Genomic DNA, 22,048 nt, shown 5'->3' on the forward strand with positions numbered 1-22,048 from the left:
CAACTAGTTTTGGACCTTTTTGGTCACCATGTACAATCATTCGTACATAAAAAAAATTAAAATACCCGAATCAGTCCAAAAACATACGCACATAAAAAATACTCCATCCCCCTTTAGGTGGGGGATGTAGATGAATACACCCACGATATCCCCTGCCTGTCGTAAGAAGCGACTAAAATGGGCCCTAGCGGCTCTCGACTTGGGAGTGTGGTTTGGCTACTACGGCGCTTTTTCGTGAATCCTGGCATTGCTTCTCCTTGTATGTGCCAGGCTCCTCAGTTTCATCTATCCTGTCCAACCTCCCTTCGTCAACTCTTGTTCTTTTCCGAACCTGAAGGTATTACAGCATTCAAGCCCAAGGGAGTCTTGTATTTTTATGCCCTTCATGGCCCATGCATGTCTTCGTCCGTTACTTCATTTTTCGAAGTGACGGATCCCTTTTTTGTTCTCTTTTTCTTTGACTACCCCTGTGGGTGGGGTACGCAGATGAATACATTCACGGTGTCCCCTGCCTGATGTTAGGGGCGACCAAGGGTTGATTGTTTTAGAACCATGAAGCTACCTGTGATTAGTACAACCACGCGGGAACACCATGGGTCGCTTTACTTGTGAGTGAGTAGTACCACTAGGTACACAATAGGTTTGTGATTAGTAGCAGCAGAGAGTGGTTCACTATGGGTTTCCAGTACCCGTGATTAGTGCCATTGTGAGAAACACCACGGGTCTGGGCTTTACCTGTGATTTGTATTCACTATATGAGGAACACCAGGGAGTATTGGAGCCTGTGCTTAGTACATCTAGGTGAGGAACACCATGGGTTTGCATTGCGTGTGAGTGGCGCCATTATGTGCGAAACACTGTGCGTTACCTGTGCGACATACAATACTTCTAAGTAGTACCTTCATTTGTAGAACACCGCGAGTCTACGCTACTTTTGATTAGTACCGCAACATGGCAAATACCTTTGACCTGGATTTTGGACCCCTTTAAACTAGCATCCCCACTGTCGGCAGCCCTGAAAATGTTTTTCCGTGGTTTCCCATTTTCACACCAGACAAATGCTGGGGCTGTACCTTAATTAAGGCCACGGCCGCTTCCTTCCCATTCCTAGCCCTTTCCTGTCCCACCGTCTTCATAATACCTATCTGTGTCGGTGCGAAGTACAACTAGCAAAAAAAATTTAAACAAGCATCTTCGATTCAGGATTGTGCTTTAGAAGCAGTCCCTTGGTCAGTAATACTATTGTTTATGGTACCTCCTTGGTTGGATCCTCTGATTGTTTTAAATTCATAATCATTCATTCTTCCTCACATTTTATATTCTTGTCAGTGGATAATTTTGGGGGCCGATGACCTCGGTGTTAGGCCCCTTTAAACAAGCCTCATAATCAGAAATGCTCCCAAAATGTCTGTGTAATGATTTTGCCGGCGAAGATCAGATCGGCTGTCATAATTACCAACTATATCAGTCTTGATTTAACTTCGGTGCATAAAACACCTGTCCTTGAATGAAGCTCATAACTTGTGGTTCATTAAAACAGGTGTGTGACCATGAATGATGGGGACATCCATAAAATAAATCCTTCCAGACCAATAAAACTGTTGAGGCAGTTTGTCAATGGATCGTGTATTTGAAACCAGAAACGATGTCCCCCTCACCTGTGGCTTCAAGGGAACTTTCACCACGCAGATGGTCCTCACAACTGGTTTTTGCTCAAGCTTGGAGTAGATGACGAAACTAGTTCAGAATAAAAAGATGAGGATATAACTGACTAAGATATAGTTGTATTCACATGTGTTTTGTATTGAATAGGTGGACCATTTTAAACAAAATCATACGTAATTGGTGTCAATGCGGATCAAAAATGAAACTTGGTACCATACGATGATCAGTTTCACACGATTAGAAGTGTGTACTCTTTCCTCTCCTGTGCCTCAGGTTTTTGGTAATACTGTCAGCCATTGACCTGTTATCACATGACGTAAGGTTTCTTTTTTCTCTGAATATTGTGATTACTTGCATTTTCGAGAATCACGACACGGTTAAGTGGCCAGTTGGGCAGTAATTTCTTATCAGTCCATCTTAAGAAATATGTCGTAATTCATGTTGTAATTATTCTCAAGTCCGAAAGAGAATGAACAGTTACAGCCCTCTTAACATTATTTAGACAAACACTTATCCATATCCAATGCTTCCTGGGTGGTTCTGAGTACCTAAATTCACCAAATTGAAGAAGTTTTTTCTCAAAGTCTCTTGAAAAATCAAGGGTCGTTTCACTTTCGTGAACTAACAGTAAAAACAACACTGGCAGCTACCACTGCAACCATGCTGCATCCGTTCTTCAACCCCCACGTGCATAGAATTTGACCTTCAACTTCTTCTTCATTAGGCCTACAGGCTACATCGCTAGCTATGGCAACTGGTTGTACAGTGACTCTGTATAACGTCACTAATTCTCGGGAAATAGTGAAGAGATTATATCATTCTACGTGGCGGGAGACAGACTCGCAGCCCGGGCGACCGTGCGAGTGACTATCCAATGAATTTTTAAAATGTCCCGGTCTTAGTCTCTACAATAAAGTTTCTCATATCCGCAGAATGGCATTAAAAATGCGAGCCTTTGAATTTTTAGAAAGGCCATCATGGCTACTCGGTGACAGAGATATAAAAGACCTTTACTGTATCTGCCACTTAGTAAAATTAACAGTTTTACAGACAACAGGAATATTTTCTTGGTATTGTAAAAACAAGGGGCGGTATTGCCAGCAAATTTTCAACAGGTTCTGATGAAGAAATTAGTTACTGCTCTTCTCCTCCTCCTCTCCTTACCTGTATTAGCTTTTTTTAAGTTCATGATTATTAAACACACGAAATGATTATTGTGCAGCTGCAAGAAAATACGGTATAAATAAAAACCAATGTTCCGTGTTAGCTTGAAACAAAGATAGCTTAACAATGTGTAATGTACGAAAAATGTATTCAGTGGCCTGCAACAAGGATGTTTTAAAGAAGTCAAAGATGAGATAGTGTGGTACGCACGTGAAAACCGTAAGGGTGGAATAGCCATACCTCAGTGCAATTAACTTGTTGACCTTCAACATCCGCGTCTTCATTACACATCGCTAGCCGCTGAAGTCGACCGAAGCTGGCAAGCAGGATGTGCTTCCTGCGGCAGTCTGTTGTACCCGACGCTTAGTAAAAGTAACAATTTTATAGACGGCAGGAATATTTTGTTGGTGGATCGTCGTATTGTAGAGACATGTAACAGGATTTGCCTGAAAACTTTGAACGGGCTCTCTTCGATATCATGATGCCAATATTAATTAAATGATTATTAAACTCTCAGAAATAAAGAATAATTGTGCAGCTGCAAAAAAATACGGCATAACTAAGGCCAATGTTCGGCATTGGCATGAAGACAAAGATATGTAGGATGCTAGATAGTTTATGATGTCACCTATTCAGTACATTAGAAATTTTAAACATTTAGGAATCTATCATTAATTCTATATGATACATGTTTTTCCCTTCTTTGAGGGCATCATAACGTAAATATTACTGTGTAGTTGCACTGTCAAACTGTGATCGTTAACCAACGGCAGTAGTTATTGTTATGAACATCGGTGCCAGACACTTTGTACCCTTTCTCCCCAAACTGCTTCCATGTAAATATATATATAAAAACTTAATTTCCTAAAATTTTCTAGTAGAGTAGCGTAAATGATTCTTCGGACCACCACTGCTGGACACTGCTAAAATTCCTTGTGGTTTTACGCATTGGTGCCGACTACTGTGCCTATAAATAAGTTAATATAACCCCTTTAAACTCCATATATTAATAAACATTGTTTTCTCAATGAACACTGTTTCTTAATTAAATTTTAGTAACAGTTACCAACATTTCTGATAATATAACGTCACTGCTTCATATGGACCACTGCTGCTGGACACTGTCAAATAGCCTGTGGTCTTACCTATTACTGCAAGTCACTTATCTTTCCCTTAAACTGCCACATGTTAATATGTTAAGTCAACTTTTGTAGGACATACCCTAACATTTTGATGCTGTTATCCTTCTCAACTGATAATTTACAGCCAGCGGCTGATATATTATCTATATCATCATTGAACATCGTTTTTCTCTTGACTTTCTCACTGTAATATGTCAATTTTATATCTTAGTATTTGCAATTTAATTACAAATATGGTACCTGATTTATGCCTTGAGGTAGTACTATGATTGATGATGCTCTCAAAGAAGGGCAAAACATGTCTCATATAGAATTAATGACAAATTCCTAAATGTTTAAAATTTCTAATGTATTGAATAGGTGACATAATAAGCTATTTAGCATCCTACATATAGTACCTTCAATATGGATATGATATTTATCACTTGCATAGTCGAAGAATGCATGATGTACAGGAAAGGCATTCATATGATTTCACAAAGCACTTTTTAAGCCTGATTTTTCTAAGGAAAAAAGTGGGGATCGTCTTGGATTCGAAAAAATACGGCAGGTCATCTATGCAAGAAGATGGTCAGTAAAGCATGTGCTTGATGATTAGGTTACAAGATATTAGAATCATTCTGTATTGACGGTTATCACTTTACAAAGTAAAATTAAATGTATCCTAATTCAGTACAAACATAATTTCATCATTAGATGGACCAATAAAATTCAAACATGTTTAGACTTGTTTGAGCCATCTTCAGTGAAATAGGGGGGGGGGGGGGTGTTAATCTACATAATACAAGCTAAAAATGTGCTAAAAGCATAAAGAATGAACAAAAGAAAAAACAAGAGAGCCATGACCGAAATAAAAATAACAATATTTACATCACTAGATGGAGCAATACATAACTTGCTGAGACAAATTAATTGAATCCAAAACGTGTGCTTAAACTAAGAAAAGGAAAGAAAATAATTGATACAGACGGAAACGAAACAATAAGTGAGGTAAAAGATTTCATTTTTTTCAACAATTCAAAAACAAGACAAAATCACTGTGTTGAAAATACAGTCTGACAGTCTGTCTTTATAAAGACACCATCACCACGAATGGCTAGGAGGGGAGCGAAAAAGCTTGAGAAACCAAGTTTGGGAGGAGACAACGTGCCATGTGAAATGTGTGTGATGTGATGGAAAAACGCTGATGGATTTAAAATTTTAGTATAGCAGCATTCTCAATTAGCGATCCCATTCTCCGAGATTCTTTCCAATGTTGGTTATTTGTATTTGCCTTATTTTAAATGATCAGGAGGGCAGCGACAAAATTGAGAAGTTGTGTTAGAGAAGTAACAGGGGCATGGTAAACTGTATGTGACCATAGTGGAAACCGTCAATGAAGTTCCAATCTGTAATGGAAAAAACGAAGTTGTATGAGGAACTTGGGCTGATGAGTCAAAAATGCGAAATGGGTGTGAAGAAATCTTTTCTTTGACTTACAGTACTTAAAAGATGGTTGTCCTCTCGAACCAGCCTGGCATTCTCAAAGTTAACAGTCCTGTTCCTACGATTTAGTCTATTGTTGGCTCAGCTATGTTCATGAGTATGGGTGGAGTGTGGGGGAGGGGAGGTGCAGGGCTGGTGGCGAAAGAGTGGGGAGTGGTGGTGAGTTGGAGAGATGAAGGTGGCGTTTGTTTTTATTATAGAAGTTCCGATTAATATATGGAATGAATGTTTCAAGTAGAATGGTTTTTTTTCCTTCGTTGATTTCATTTAAATTGTGAGAGGGGTTCATCAACCGATCTAGATCGATGTGGATGCTCTCGAAGAACTTGGGTAAGGTGCCTTTTTGCTCATAATGCAAGATCTTAAGATCTTTGTCTAATTGATGTGTATTCATGGCTGAATGCTTTATGATGTTCACTCATAGCTGAACTATTTTATTTGAGAGTGTTGCAATGTTCGGCGTATCGTATGACAAAATTGTGGTCTTATTGACCTACATAGCTGGAATGAGAGGATTGGCATTCTAATTAAACACCGGTGTTCAAATATCCATTGTTAATGTTATTATTGTTATTGTTGATAATGTGTGGATTGAAAATGATTTTGGAATTGGGTTTGGAGGTTCTAAACGCTATTTTGATGTGTTTTTCAAAAATATTAGATATTTGGTAAATGCTACTATTATTGAAAGTGAATGTGGAAAATTTTCTTTAGGAGTGGAATCTTTTTCTAGGGTAGTCTTGATTCTGCTCTTATATCTTGATTCTGCTGATGAAGGTTATACGAAACCGTTGTGTTCTGCAATATTGTAAATAATATTAATTTCTTTTTTTGTAATTCTTGCAGGAGAAAGGGACAATTAATGCTCTGAGTATCATTCTATTGTAAGCTGCTTTTTTATGTATGTATGTATGGGTGCGCAGAAGTTTGTTGGATGGTATTAATGATGTGGGTGGGTTTCCTGTATTTATTAAAGGATCAAGCATTGTTGCAGTTGCGCATAATGGGTAAGTCCAAGGAATTGAGGGCGTTATTGTTTTCTGACTCTATGGTGAATTTTGTATGTGGATCAGTGGAGTTTTCCTTTGTAAAGTGATGATTAGGTCTTACCCTCATTCACGCTTCATCATGTCGGCATTGATGTAACCTCACCACGCCACGTTCATTTTGCACCTATCCACTCCTGACTTCAACCTGTTAAGAGATCTTGTAGCCATCCAAATCTCATCATGGCCAGGGAGTAAGGTTTTGCTGTCTCTTTTCCCTCCTAAGACTTGAGTAAACTTTGTCTTCCACAACCGTAACCTAACTGTTGCAGCTGGGACTTTTAGATCTGTAGATGCCATTGTGCTAATTGCCATTCTTTTGCTTTGGTATAAAAATCAATAAAGCGTTTTCCACAAAAGCTAATTCTCTGCCTGCATGAACAATGATTAAAGGGGACCCTTCACCGATAACATGAATAATGGCAAGTTCTGGGTTAGATTGTCAGGAGGAGACCGGGTGCAATGAATGCATGTCTCGTCAGTGTACGTTAGAGATGGGAGTTACATATCATAACGTGATACTGTATCCTGTTCCATCATTGTAAGCTGTTCCAGAAATATTATGTTCCACCGGAGACCCTACTACAAAAGTAACTGCCTGAGGGAAACCAAAGGGAGGGTATGTGTTTATGATTGGCTAACGGATATTAGAAAGCATAGCAGCTTGTTTTAAGTGTGCACTACTGCGCAGGCGCGAGCGATTTTGTAACAGTTTAGAGGCAGTACTGATATTCCTACTATGTTACTTGCTGGCCGGTTACAGATATTCTTTAGTTATTCAAAGTGCTTTGTATTAGGCTTACAGGTGGTGATACATACAGAAGCGTAGTTCCTCGAAACTGTTACGTATGGTCTTCTCACTTTGTATCTTGTGTGTCACGCCATGTTGTGGTGGACAGAGAGCTAAAGACCCGATAGGATTGATGTTGACAAAAACTCAACTACAGAGAAACGGTTTCTTAGAAACGTGTTGTAAGAAGGTAGAAAATAATAATAATTTTAAAATTTAACTGGTTAACATAGTTCACATTAATGTGCATGGTACTAAAGTATCAGGTCCTGAAAATCTGTCGTAAGTGCCATCACGTGTATCTGTCCCTCCTGAAACTTCGTCATCGACTGCAACCTGCAAGGCAGTGCAGCAACAGCTGTTATTACACTGACTGACAGAGCAAATGCAGCACCAAGAAGGAGTGGTCAGAACTTTATGCCAATTGCAGGGTAGACTGACGTCACTCAGGTATGCTCATGATGTGAAATACGCCGCTGTGCTGCGCACGTAGCGAACGATAAATGGGACACGGCGTTGGCGAATGGCCCACTTCGTACCGTGATTTCTCAGCCGACAGTCATTGTAGAACGTGTTGTCGTGTACCACAGGACACGTGTATAGCTAAGAATGCCAGGCTGCCATCAACGGAGGCATTTCCAGCAGACAGACGACTTTACGAGGGATATGGTGATCGGGCTGAGAAGGGCAGGTTGGTCGCTTCGTCAAATCGCAGCCGATACCCATAGGGATGTGTCCACGGTGCAGCACCTGTGGCGAAGATGGTTGGCGCAGGGACATGTGGCACGTGCGAGGGGTCCAGGCGCAGCCCGAGTGACGTCAGCACGCGAGGATCGGCGCATCCGCCGCCAAACGGTGGCAGCCCCGCACGCCATGTCAACCGCCATTCTTCAGCATGTGCAAGACACCCTGGCTGTTCCAATATCGACCAGAACAATTTCCCGTCGATTGGTTGAAGGAGGCCTGCACTCCCGGCGTCCGCTCAGAAGACTACCATTGACTCCACAGCATGGACGTGCACGCCTGGCATGGTGCCGGGCTAGAGCGACTTGGATGAGGGAATGGCGGAACGTCGTGTTCTCCGATGAGTCACGCTTCTGTTCTGTCAGTGATAGTCACCGCAGACGAGTGTGGCGTCGGCGTGGAGAAAGGTCAAATCCGGCAGTAACTGTGGAGCGCCCTACCGCTAGACAACGCGGCATCATGGTTTGGGGCGCTATTGCGTATGATTCCACGTCACCTCTAGTGCGTATTCAAGGCACGTTAAATGCCCACCGCTACGTGCAGCATGTGCTGCGGCCGGTGGCACTCCCGTACCTTCAGCGGCTGCCCAATGCTCTGTTTCAGCAGGATAATGCCCGCCCACACACTGCTCGCGTCTCCCAACAGGCTCTACGAGGTGTACAGATGTTTCCGTGGCCAGCGTACTCTCCGGATCTCTCACCAATCGAACACGTGTGGGATTTCATTGGACGCCGTTTGCAAACTCTGCCCCAGCCTCGTACGGACGACCAACTGTGGTAAATGGTTGACAGAGAATGGAGAACCATCCCTCAGGACACCATCCGCACTCTTATTGACTCTGTACCTCGACGTGTTTCTGCGTGCATCGCCGCTCGCGGTGGTCCTACATCCTACTGAGTCGATGCCGTGCGCATTGTGTAACCTGCATATCGGTTTGAAATAAACATCAATTATTCGTCCGTGCCGTCTCTGTTTTTTCCCCAACTTTCATCCCTTTCGAACCACTCCTTCTTGGTGTTGCATTTGCTCTGTCAGTCAGTGTATTTTTACCGGTATAAAGGAAGAAGTTATATACAGAATAAAACGCTGGGCAGTTCACTTACACAGTTGTTTACTGCATTTTCCCAATCTTTTGTGCGAAGGCGAAGATTTTGGAGATTTTGTACTGGAATTGCAGAGCGAGCTTGTATTTGGGAAATGGTGGGTTCTAAAACCGTTGGCAGCTCTAAATGTGGTTTTTGGTGGTTTCCTATGTACATACCAAGCAAATACTGTGACCGTTCCTCAGTTGAGGGCGCGGTCGCTTCCGCCCTAGCCCTGGCCTGTCCTATCCCATCGTCACCATAAGATCTGTTCATGACAATGCAACGTAAAAAGACTAAAGAAAAAAAAGAAAACTTCTGGATTAAACTCTGCTTATGTCTTGGCTGATAGAATCTCATCTCTCATCCAGGCAGCAACTAACGTGTATGTGACACTCTGTCATCAACATATTTTATAATGTCGGGTCCGAGTGTCAGTTTAAATACAGATCCTTGGCCATTTTGGAATGCACAGAAATATCTAGCAATCGCGGCAATATATACAAATGAAGGTTTCGAAGTATTAGTTTTCGGAGTATATATGGATCACTGCAAACATTTTCTAGGAATAGTCAAGAATGTGAGTAACAAGCTGGCGAAAGGGAGATTGGGAGAGAAGAAAGCAAGATGAAGATATAGTATTGTTATTTATAAGTACTTACCAAGGTGTGATTAGCGGCTGCGAGAGGCAGAAGGTATAGTGGATGTTCCTCCCAAAAGTTGACCTGCAACTTGTATTATGTTAATTTTATATCCTAATACTCCAACCTAAAACTACACTCTAACGGATACACAGGAACGTATTAGAAAATAACGGTTTGTCCCATCCCTAGTGTACGCAGTCTGTATCGTCTGTATTGATAAATCTGACTTAAGTATTGTATTGCAGACTCTACAGTATTGGGGTTCTCTCTTAGCACTTTATTATGCGATTGGTGCATTTTTCCACTTACATCTTAATCCTTACGTTGTTCCCCTTCTGGTCGCATATCGGGCTCATCTGCAGTTTCTTAGCTGACAGTTCACGATGCTGTACTGTGCTGCCATCTATTGGTTCAGTGTGGAACTTCATAAAATCCAGATACTATTTGACATTCAGTCAAAAATTTATTATTTACATGGCAGTGTAGCCGTCAGCTGTATCCAGTCCGCTCACGCACGCGATGGGTCAAGCGATAGTAAACAAACGTGGTCGCCATGTGCTCTCTGTCACCTACAGTGTACTATTCGTTGTTGTATATGTCAGGTAATTGTAAAGACCTGCAGTATTTTTGCAATTCTACTCCATCCTTGTACCGTAATGAATATATTTAATAGCATTTGATGGCGCCCACACGTGAACTGGCGATGCTGAGCTTCTGTCCTGTAACCCAACACGTAGCTGATGCTAATGAATGGTGCAATTATAAATCAACAAATACCGATTTCAGGAAATTGCCGTTTCGTAGCGATTTCAGGCTACAAACCACTGCGAGGTATGAAGCCTGAGACTGAATCAGTTTTTTTAGTTGTCTTTTACTGATATAATGTTCAGTAAAATTGTTTACTAAACCAATGGGTATGCGATAAAGATAATAATGTAAAATAATATGTCTTAAATTGTACATATTGCTTCTATTTGCTGCAGTATCCCTTGCTGTAAACGTTAACGTAGGCTTAAATGAATAATTCAAAAGGAAATGCTATCTCCTAAAATCATGAAAGATGAATACATGTCGTATAAGATAGGAAAATCAAATTTAAAATACAAGTAGTAGAGGCAACACAGCATTAATTCAATAAAATTCATAATTATTCTAGGTCACGCCCTAAAATACTCCTCTCCTCTTAAAGCTTTGCACAAGTTCTTTAAGCTGGGGAATTTCTCCTTGCCAGTATAAAATTCATGAATTATTCTGCAGATTGAGCCTTGTGTAAACTCGTCAACTTCACTTTGCCTGTGTTCTGTTTCTTACCTGTTGGAGTAGAGAACAATAACCGGCCCTTATTAAGGAACTGTTTACCAACAAGCTGGCATGAATTCTCCTTGAGAAATGTATCTCGTGCGGTGAATGCGAGAGAGAGAGAGATGCACTGACTGGCCACACCCACTGGCTTTTGCACAGCACACTCTAGCAACATCAGTTCTGTCAATAGTTGTACTTTTTCAAAAATTAAGTTAATCAGTGACTTTCGTGTGTGATGGAAAATAATAGAATTCAGAACCCATGTAATTTTCGAGCATGTTGTATACACTATGTTGCCAGTTATTTGCAACCTATATATTTTGACTGAATCGCAATTCAGTGTAGAATGTATGAAAAAGACCTCCATATTTTATTTTTTATCCAAATGTTTGACTGCAAGAGGTGCTTTTTTTATTTTTTCCAGATGTTTAATTCTGAACATGAAGTTTTTCTTTGCAGGCTGATTTTACAATTGGTAGTTTCATTTTGTCATCTTGTTGTTCTTTTTTGGTAAAGGTTTTGTCGTTTTTCTGATTATAATATGCTGTTTCAGGAATTCGATGATTACAGGGATGCTGATGATGCAGTGTACGAGTTGAATGGACGGGAATTACTTGGTGAAAGGTGAGAATTGTAATTTTGTGTTGATTGGTCCTTAATGAATGAAAGTGTCTAGATATGCAGTAGAACCTTGGTAATCTGAGCCCTGGTAGTTTGAGGTTCTGGGTAATTTGTTCCGGTCGTTGGAAGATAAAATGTACTGAGTACATTAAAAACCCGTTGACATGTTCTAGCTCACTTACAATGTTTATAAAGAACCTTGCCCCCACAGGCTCCTACAGTCTGACGGGTATGTTTAGGCTGAATTTTGTGAGTCTTTGTTCATCCTTTTATTTATTTCAGGTCGTGTATTCTTCAGATTTGTGGTTTTATGTCAGTAAAATAACCCCCACCCAATATCACCTGTTACTAATAATAAATCGGTGGCTGGCTGACGGTTATTTCAAGCCGTAGTGCACGCATCTGTACATTACAGTTACACTTGATTGATGTTTCAGTCATATTGAAGACGGTGCTGACAAAGAAGTTTTTGAAGAGAATAGTGCCAGTAGTGATCCACACTGAGGATTTGGCATTGCTAGGTGCAGCATTGCATTGTATAGAGCGTTCCAACCTTAAATTGCAGTACAGCAGTAATGGGATAATTCCGTCTCTTTCCTTCTCCCATGTTTTGCGGGTAGCGCTGTCCTACTCTAACGCAGCGGGTTTGCCAAATATCCGTGAATCAGAATGTTATCGGTTAAAATGGGTGAATATCGTGTTATGTACAGAATTTCAAGGCGCATTTGATGCTGTTAACAAAAAAAAATGTAAAAAAAATAATTTAGTGTGAAAATGGTAATATAGTGGAAAGTTTCACCAAATGTAAAATCTTCATTGCATAGAACTTATCATGCCATAACTCCTCTTTTATATTCATTGTGTTCCTAATTTTTTCACTGCTGGTAAAGAAACATTTCAGCTCGATGTAGATAAGTTTATTTTTAAATTTAAATGATAACAAAATGCAGTATATGCGTTTATTTTCAGTCATGTTCAGGGAATTTTATGTGTAGGCACGAAAAAGTCATTCGCTGGCCAGCGTCTTTCCTACTGAATTTGCATGGGGGGGGGTCAAAGCGAGGCAAATGGTCTTCAGATCTGGAAGTTATTTTTAAAACAATCCAGAAGTTCCTATCTTGCTTAGTTATTAATTTGTGATAGGAAGAATATCTCCTTGAATTTTGGTTTCGCGCGTGATTCGGCTGGCTGGCTGGCTGAAGTACCGGTAGTGATCTTCCAAACATGCGCTTTTAAAATTTGCAGAGAGTCGCATGCAGTGCAGTGCTCATTTCGTCAGTAGTATGTATAATAGTGATTAAATACATATCAGTGACATATGTACAATTCTTGAGGGAAAGTGTATTTCGTTTGTGTGGTTCGTGAGTTCGTGCTCGTGCGTGGGGATCTAATTTCGAAGAAAATGTGCAGAAGGATAATGGCGTGGTTAAAGCAAAGCAAACGCTCTTCGAATATGGAAGTTATTTTTAAATCATACCTCAAGTCCCTATCTCGTTATCTCTTAATTTATGACAGGGAGAACGTCTCGTTTGTTTACGTTTCACGAGTGACTCGGCTGGCTGAGCTTTTAAATATACTGGCAACCGTGTGCAGTGGTGTTCATTTAATCAGTATTATAAGATTGATTAAATAAAGATCAGTGATATATATATAATAATGGCGTGTGGCCTCCGAAGAGGCCGAGTGCAGGTCTTTCCAGTGTTGACACCGCATAGGCGACCTGCGCGTCTATAAGAATGGGGCCCCTACCTGTGATTAATTCTAATGCTGAAGACGGCACACGCACACACCCAGCCCCCGAGCCATTGGAATTAACCAATGAAGGTTAAAATCCCCGACCCGGCCAGGAATCGAACCCAGGGCCCTCTGGACCAAAGGCCAGCATGCTAACCATTTAGCCATGGAGCCGGACAAGATCAGTGATAAATGTATAGTTCTTGAGGACAAGTGGATTGTGTTTGTGTAGTCTGTGTAGTTGTCAGTTCGTTCTCGTATGTATAGTAAACTCAGGGGAAAAGAACACAATATTATAATGAGTGTCCTGGATTGTGTTTTAAAGACTATGAATATGAGCAGCGCAATCAGTGAAACACCTAAAGCTACAGGTTGTTCCGAAAGAACAATCTATGCTATAAGGAAGGAACACACACACACATAGTCCTTTGCGAATTCACCAAAAACAAGAGGACGACAGAAAAATTAAATATGATGAAATTGTTAGAAGTGGATGCGTCGGGTGGTTCACTCTCTTTTATTTGCTAACATACCACCGACATTGAACGTGATTTTGAGTCGCGTAAATGGAGAAGATTCTTTGCCACGATTTTCCAAAACTACGTTGTATCGCTTCTTACATGATATAGACTTCCGTTATTTAAGACAGGGTAATGAAGCAGCTTTTACCGAAACCGATGAAATTATTAATTGGAGGCACAGATATCTCAGGGAGATTAAACGTTTGAGGGCACAAAATAAAGCTATAATTTACACAGATGAATCGTGGGTAAATATTGGGCAGACAGTGACAAGAGAATGGAAGGATACGACAGTGAAAAGTGCACGGCAGGCCGCTTTTGAAGGGGTGAGTTCGGGACTTAGGCCACCGAAAAGCCGAGGACCGTGATTTGCCTTACTCCACGCGGGTAATGAACATGGTTTTGTTCCAAATGCTGAACAAAATTGTTATGGCATAAAAACATGACAATTGGGCAAATTACGTGAACGAAGTAAAGAAAAATGAAATAGTTTTGTGGAAAGCAGACGAATGACAGGACGATGTCGACGATGAAAAGTTTTTAATAAGACTTTCTTCATCGTCCAGATCATCCTCAAGTTCATCTCCCGAACCCGTTTCATCCAAAGCGGGAACATCAGGCCTTGCAGAAATGTTAGAAGGTGTACGTCCAATGTCTGAGAGCAACGCCAGTGACTAAGGTATGTTGTATTTATTTTACCATCCTACAAATATTAATTTATGAATGAATGAACTTAAAATTACAAACTTACAAACAAAAACTGTGGAACTGTGACGCCCTGTTAAAGTCACACTCGAGCGTGATCTTCACGATTCGATTTCGCAACAGCGCGCTCCATCTACGCTGTATTGCAATTTAAGGTTGGAACGCTCTATAGTATGGACTGAGTGCGAAAGCTAAGCCAACTGTATGCTTCTTACAAGATTTTATATAGTTGTCATGTCAGAAGTACAACAATCACATACATATAAAGACAAATTTTACAACAGGTATGTGGTCGTATTTGTAGACTTCAGAAAAAGTTACTAATTGTTTGACCGATAGTCATTATTGAACGTTCTGGAAGAGTTTGGGGTGGGTGCTACATCCGGGAACTTGATTAACCCTCTTAAGTGCCAAGCCGTTCTCTGAAATTCTGGCTTAGAATGCCAAGCTATTTTTAGTGGTTCTGCAGACTTTCAGAAAAATATTCATTAAAAATGTATTTTGAAAAATATATGCATTATTCTTACAGTATTATATAAAATATACTTCTGACTTTACCAAGAAATGCTTATAAATTAGAAAAACATCTGCAATTTATTTTTGAATGGGCAAAAATTCAATAATTGTTAATTTTTATTTTTATTTTCAAATTTAATTCTAATTTTGGAAATACAGTTTGTGACATTGCCTAAATCCAAGAACATAGGTAAAATACACAATTCCAAACAAAACAATGTCATTAAAAGTTTGATTAATTAAACTACAATCACCCCAAAAAGTTTTTTTAAAAATCTGCAGTCACCATTTTCCTCACTAATATTTTTATTCCATTGTCAATCATACCTGGCATTGAACAATAATTTAATGCAAACCCTTCTGGAGTATACAATAATTATTTGTGAGAACTGTAACAATGATCATATTTCAACAGTATACACCCTTCAAATTTAAAATCAGAAATGCTTTCATTTCCAATACAGAAGTAGCCTGCCAAACTTTAACCCTTGGTTGTGGTGAAAAGGCATATGTTTACATGAATTGTCGGGCATACCTATTTGTTTCATTTACCATCAAATTTAGCAATGAAGCAGTGAAGAACAACTGAAAATAATTTATTAGAGGGGCATTACGTGGAGGCACATGTTTAGGCCCGGCGAGTTCCATGTAAATGACGGGAGTGGTAGGTCTATCGCACTGGTTCGGAAAAATTTCTCAGAAACAAGCATTAACATTCACGTTGCATTCATTATTATTGTCATTATCACTCGCATCTTCCATAGCTCCGTCATTATTAGTCACTTTCTGAATCACTCAGAACTGGCAGTGAATGTTTAGTCGGTTCCACACACTGTAATTCAGTACTAACCTGAACACCCAATGTGCTGGGGCCAGAATAGCACTTCCTTTTCGGTACTGGTACATGTACTGGTGATATCGGCGGTGGTCCTGGTATCACGTCATTATCAAAATCACGTTCCAATTCTAATTCATCCGTTATTATATAATTTTCCTCTGAATAGGCTTATCGTCATCCACGCCGGTAACCACACTATCTATACTACAGCTTGCCATATTGTCAACAACTCACAGCTTGTGAACATCACAGATTATTAACTCCCTCCGTTCGCGTCAAGGATCTCCAAGGCCAAAAGTATGCCATTCGTGAAAGCTTGAAACCTCAGCTTTCTGACGGAAATAAACACCCGGAGGCATCTGTTAGCAGAAGCCGCTAAACACCAGGAAATCATCGCTCCGATTCAGTCGGCTCTGGCACTTTTCGCCCGAGGAGCAAAAGCTGATCTGATAGGTGCGTGGTACTCAGGTGGTTAAGCTCTCTCTCCAACACAATATCAAAGATAAAATTCAAGAAGGAAATGAAAATCAGTTTCGATTGGGCCCCAAAGACAAAGGAGTGTAAGTTGTCTGGTTTTCGCCGATGACAGCCGGATTTGCCAACATCAGTTCAGCAATCGGGAAGATAAACCTTCTTAAAGAAACAGCAGAGACAGTATTACTACAATTCTCCTATGAGAAGACTAAATACAGGACGAATATCAGTGATGCTCCGGAATGGATGTTAACAGACCCTGGAGAGATTTGAAGAGGCAAGAAGTTTAAGTACCTTGCTGAAGTAATCCAAGAAAGCGGTCAAGGGCAAGAAGAGACCAGTATCCACATCCGGAAATTTGAGCAAGCGTTCCAATTGACTAAGACTATCTATAATAAGATGATGCTAGTTTCGGAGTCAAATTAGGACATCAGAGCACCGTTGTTAGACAGGAAGGCTTATATGTTTCAGACACACTGTGCGTGAATTGACCGGTCAATCTACTGCTTAAAAGAGAACACAGGCTAGGACAGAAGATATTAGGCAACAGATGGGTTAACTGGTAGATTTGGCTGAAATCCAATAAAGTATACAGCAAGATGGAACCGATAACAACACCACCACCAATTAGAAAGCAAAGATTGTTTCTTTGGCACATCTTCCATATGAATAATGACTGGCTCACAAAGAAAATGTGGAATATTTTAAACCAAAGGCATCTAAGTTGCGATGCTTCCAAGAGTGTGAGAAAGATTTGAGTGAGCATTACTGAGGATAAAATCATTGACAGGGTTACAATGATAGTGAAAAACTATCCGGGTTTTTATAGTGGAGACGGAACCCAGAAGGCAAGAGAGGCCCTTTACCAGAGGAGTGCAACAAAGCGCTGATCGAAGGGTTCAGGAGATACTGGTCGGGTGTCAAAGACGACAGAGAACACGAAACAGACACTGAAAATGAGATTGGTTATCACGCCGTCCATAGAGGCTCAATTAAAAAAAAAAAATTAACAGCAGTAAAGAAAGTGCAAGGTGGCGGTTGTGGTCAGTAACTAACAAGCGCAGAGCTTGGAGGAGATGGTGCTGCATTGGTGTGTTGACTCTTTAATGATATAAGGCCTGATTTCAAAGGTGTTCCAACAGGTGGAATCGAATAAGGACGGCAAACATGGGGGTTGAACAATCTTATATAGTAGTTGACTAGCAGTTTGACTTTCAGAGAATCTGATGTTCCATTTATAAGATCTTCCCATAGTACTTGTTGTTGGATAATGTCTGCATTGAAAATGACATGGTTTTTGCACTGACCCACATTCACACAATGTTGATTCTACTTGGAAACATTTCAGTAGTTTCAACTTACATCTTGTAACACCTGAGCACAGTCTGTTGAGTGTTTTCTGTGTCGGTCATCCTTCTTTATGACCAGGAAGAAGTTCCTAACATGGTGTCATCCATTCTCCAGCACTCTTTGAGTCTCCCTCACCATTTAGAAAGTCAGGCTTGGTGTGCTACCCCTACAAGAGTCTGTTGTTGTGGGGAAACTTTGTTGAAGCTAAACAAGGACATGCTCGCTGGTGGCTGTACAGATGAGCTTCAGGCATTACAGCTTTTTTCTTCTTGCTCTTTGCCGCTATCTCTACTGATTTCAGGAGGTGAAATTCCAGAGAGGCAGTGCAATTTACCTGAAGGCTGCCTGTGGTGATGCGACAAGTCCCATTCAGTGCAGCGTCCACCTGACTTGTGTGACTAGATCTATACCACAACGGACATGCATACTCAGCAGCATTATATCACCGCGTGTGTGAAGATGTCTTCAGTGTATTTGGCTGTAGTCCCCATGTCGTGCCTGTTGGTTACCGCACCACATTGTTCCTAGTTGACAGTTTTCGCATGATGTTGAAGTGCTTAAGTACTTGGGGTGTCACAGTGTGCCAGAGCGACTCCTCCACAAGTGATCTACCAGCCTGTCTGTTCACAAGTTGGAAAAACACAGACTTAGGTGGTGATAGGATTGAGTTTCAACTGATATTTCCTATAGTAGGTTGTGAGGTTTTTCAGGGAGTCGGACTGCTTTTTTGCAGCCATCTCAAACTGCCCAGCTTGTGCACTAATGGCATGGAGTGTAGACAAAGCTTTCTGTTCCTTCGCATAGAGGCTGGTCATCGGTATAGATGTTGGTGTAAGTACACTTCCTCGGTGTAGCCCATTCTTCAGGGATCTCCACCTGCTTCTTTTCCTGTGAACTGCAACAAAAATATCTTTTATCCTGAAGAAGACAAGGTGGTAGTCTTCGGTAATGTGAAACTTTTGCAGTAGTTGTTTGCGATTGAGTGTTGTCATAAGCTGCTGACAAATTGAATACTTCCTCTGTGATTTGCCTTTTCTTGAAACTGTCATAATTGTGCTGCAATAGTCTCGGTATCTGTGATGTACAGCTATTCCCTGCACTGAATCCAGCTTGCTGGGGCATAAAATGGGTCTATACCTTTTGGGATTGACCTGATCTTTTCCTGGTTTGTGAACAGCAATGGTCCTAGCTTATATCCTGATTTTCAGGAATTTACAGGACTGAATACATCTTAATCTGTTCAACTCTTGGATCATGTAAACCAGCTGCTTTGCTATTCTTAAATTTCCCCAGACGTGATTGTAGTTCCAATTCCATACCTGCCAACCCTTCAGATTTACCTGGAAACTTTCCGTTTTTTAACTTATTTTCCTATTTTAAAAAAAATTCTTCCTATTTTTCACCATTATAACCTTCATTACGGTCAATACACTTTCCCTAGGACATAGGAAGTGTTCAGGGATGCTTATAAAATTAACACGTTGACTGCCAGGACACATAGCAAGAAATGTCCCGGTAGCCAAAGCATGTTTTCTACTATACATGTAGTAAATAAGCAGTAAAGCAAAATTCGAAGTGATATTTCACTTAAATGTTCAATGTACGTATGAAATACAATAAAAATTCTCAGCACCCCGAGGTACCGCCGTGGCCCCACAGAAAAGTTCACTGCATGGTTTTGCCTAGACGGCCAGAGCGGTACAGTCTAACGGTACCAGATGCTTGCATCGCTTGATAGTACACATTGTAGATAACAAAGCGTGCCACGATTTGTTTTCTAGCGCTTAGGACTACAATCGCAAGGCACTCATTCTTTTACAATACGATGTGTGTGAAATACTTGCGAGATATTTCTAAGTTATTTTACCAATGAACGGAGAGGTTAGTTATAAAAATGAAACCGTTTTCTTCTCGAACTCGGAAGATAATGACGCTAGCCCTTCAGTATGAGATCTCTGGTAAGTAGTGTCCATGTCAAACTGATCTACTTGGTTTTTCAACACAAAAACTCTTCCAAATTAAATTTGAAATATATTTATTTCCTGTTTTCTCCTCGCCAAATGTTCAACGGTAATGTAAGATTTTGCTATGTTGTCAATGAATGTTGTCAATTTAGAAAATACAAATACGCTCATTTTTACGCTATATTTATTGCGATAACCGTAGAAATCAGCTCAGATATGGGTGCAACAATTTGAAAGGAATCAGTGTGGCCTATTCATTAGGTAAGCATAAGCTTGGGGTGAAAATGAGAAATCACAGAAATCCATAACCAGGTTTCCCGACAGTAGTATTCACGCCCACGATCTCCAAAATCTTGAGCTTGCGAGTTAGCTAACCCGGCTAAACTGATTGGACAAATACTCAAATATTGCCAATAAAAGGAGGTTGGATTAATAAAAAAATAAAAGCTATATTTTGGAAACCAAGCACGCCAGGATTTGCTCCGAGGCAATAGCGGTACGCTAGCATAGCGAATTCAACGGCTCAGCGGTCCGCCGGCCCGGCAGGGAAAGTCAAATAGCAACACCTGCCAGCGGTACTTTGTACCGCCGTGGCCTCGTGAGACACTCACTGAGCGGTACATTGTACCGCTCTGGGAGCCAACGTGTTAAATTTCCGTTCATTTTACAGTCCAATAAAGGAAACTATTATGCATCTTGTTGCATGTGCCGGTGTGATATACCTTGGAACCTCGATATCTTGAATCACCTCGGGTGACTCATTTTATTTCTAGTTACCGAAATTTCGAGATACAGAGGATACCGTTTTTGAGCATGTATAGCACACAGTTGAATCGTATGTATGTATGGGCTTTTACTAAATGCATTATTTTTAACAGTATTTAAAAATATACAACGAAACTCTATTTTATGTCATTCCTTCAATTCATCATCATCATCAGTTTGCCCTTCCAGCGAGCCGGGTAGGGTGTTTGAAAACGAGCGTCTTCCAAAGTTGCCTATTCAAAATCATTTCGTTGTCCAAGACAGATTCCCAAGTCCATCCTCTTCTCTCCACGTCTTCCCTCAGTTGGTCCATCCATCTTCTTCTTGGTCTTCCAGCTGGTCTTCTACATGTTATTCTCTTTTCCAAATAAGCACATGGTAACCTTGTGCTATTCATTCATTTAACATGCCCAAACCATTTGAGTCTAGATGCCCTAAGTCTTTCCTCCATCGATTCATTTAGACCTAGGTTAGATCGGATCTCATCATTTTTCACATGATCACGTCTGGTCTTTTGGAGGGCAGTTCTAAGAAATTTCATTTCACAGGCTTGAATCCTACTATAATCCTTTGATGTTAGTGTGCAGGTTTCCAGAGAATATGTAAGGATAGGAATGAAATATGACTTGTACAGGGTCATTTTTGTTCTTTGTGGGACTTTCTGATCCCATAGTAGGTGTCTAACGATGCTGTGAAAGTTCGAGCCTTTGGTTACTCTGTTATTTCTCTCTCAGCTCTGTTATTACTAGCGATTACGCTTCCTAAATAACTGAATTGGTGTACTACTTCAACTTGGTGGTCCTGTATTTTTATGTTGCATTCTGTATAATGTCTGCTGATTTTTAATGCTACTGTTTTTGATGGGTTCATTTTCATTCCATAGTCATCAAACTTCTTACACCATGCATTCAGATTATTTTCATCCCATATTGCCACATCATCTGCAAACACCAGAGCCTGAAGATCTTTATTACCTTTTCCTTTTAGTTCCTTTAAAATGGTATCCATAACTGCTATGAATAGAAGTGGTGACAAGGCACTTCCCTGTTGTACTCCTTTGGTTGTATTGAACCATTCAGAGTGACCATCTTCCTAATAAGGTACTCCGGTACACCAAGTTTTCTAAAACTTTTCCAAATAGTTGATCTAGGCATACGCCTTTTCAAGGTCCATAAACACAATAATTAGGTCTTTTCCTCTTTCCCAGTGTTTCTCTGCCATCATCCTCAAAGCAAATATCAGATCTGTTGTGCTTCTTCCAGTCCTAAAACCATGTTGTTCCTCTTCTAAGATAGGCTCTAGTATATCCCTTACTCTGGCTTCAATGATCTTCTCTATAATTTTAAGGCCGTGTGATAGGAGGGTAATGCCTCTGTAATTTTCACTTTTCCTTCTACTCCCTTTCTTAAAGATAGGAACTATCACCCCTTTTGTCCAATCTTCAGGTATTTCATTATCCTTCCATATTGTTCTGAGAACTCTATACAGCCACTGTA

The 22,048-nt window shown here is 40.5% G+C and overlaps 1 protein-coding gene across 7 annotated transcripts in view; it reads left to right on the plus strand.

Moving 5' to 3' along the window:
- The window catches only part of LOC136884042 (serine-arginine protein 55), a 190,094-nt gene that overhangs the window by 47,997 nt on the left and 120,049 nt on the right, over positions 1 to 22,048 (plus strand). For all 7 annotated transcript variants that reach the window (XM_067156065.2, XM_067156068.2, XM_067156061.2 and 4 more), the window contains exon 3: positions 11,618 to 11,688. In XM_067156065.2, coding sequence (XP_067012166.1) covers positions 11,618 to 11,688 — 71 coding nt within the window. The remainder of the gene's footprint in view (positions 1 to 11,617; positions 11,689 to 22,048) is intronic.

This window comes from Anabrus simplex, chromosome 12 (genome assembly GCF_040414725.1).
Source record: "Anabrus simplex isolate iqAnaSimp1 chromosome 12, ASM4041472v1, whole genome shotgun sequence".
In the NCBI taxonomy this organism is placed as follows: Eukaryota; Metazoa; Arthropoda; class Insecta; order Orthoptera; family Tettigoniidae; genus Anabrus; species Anabrus simplex.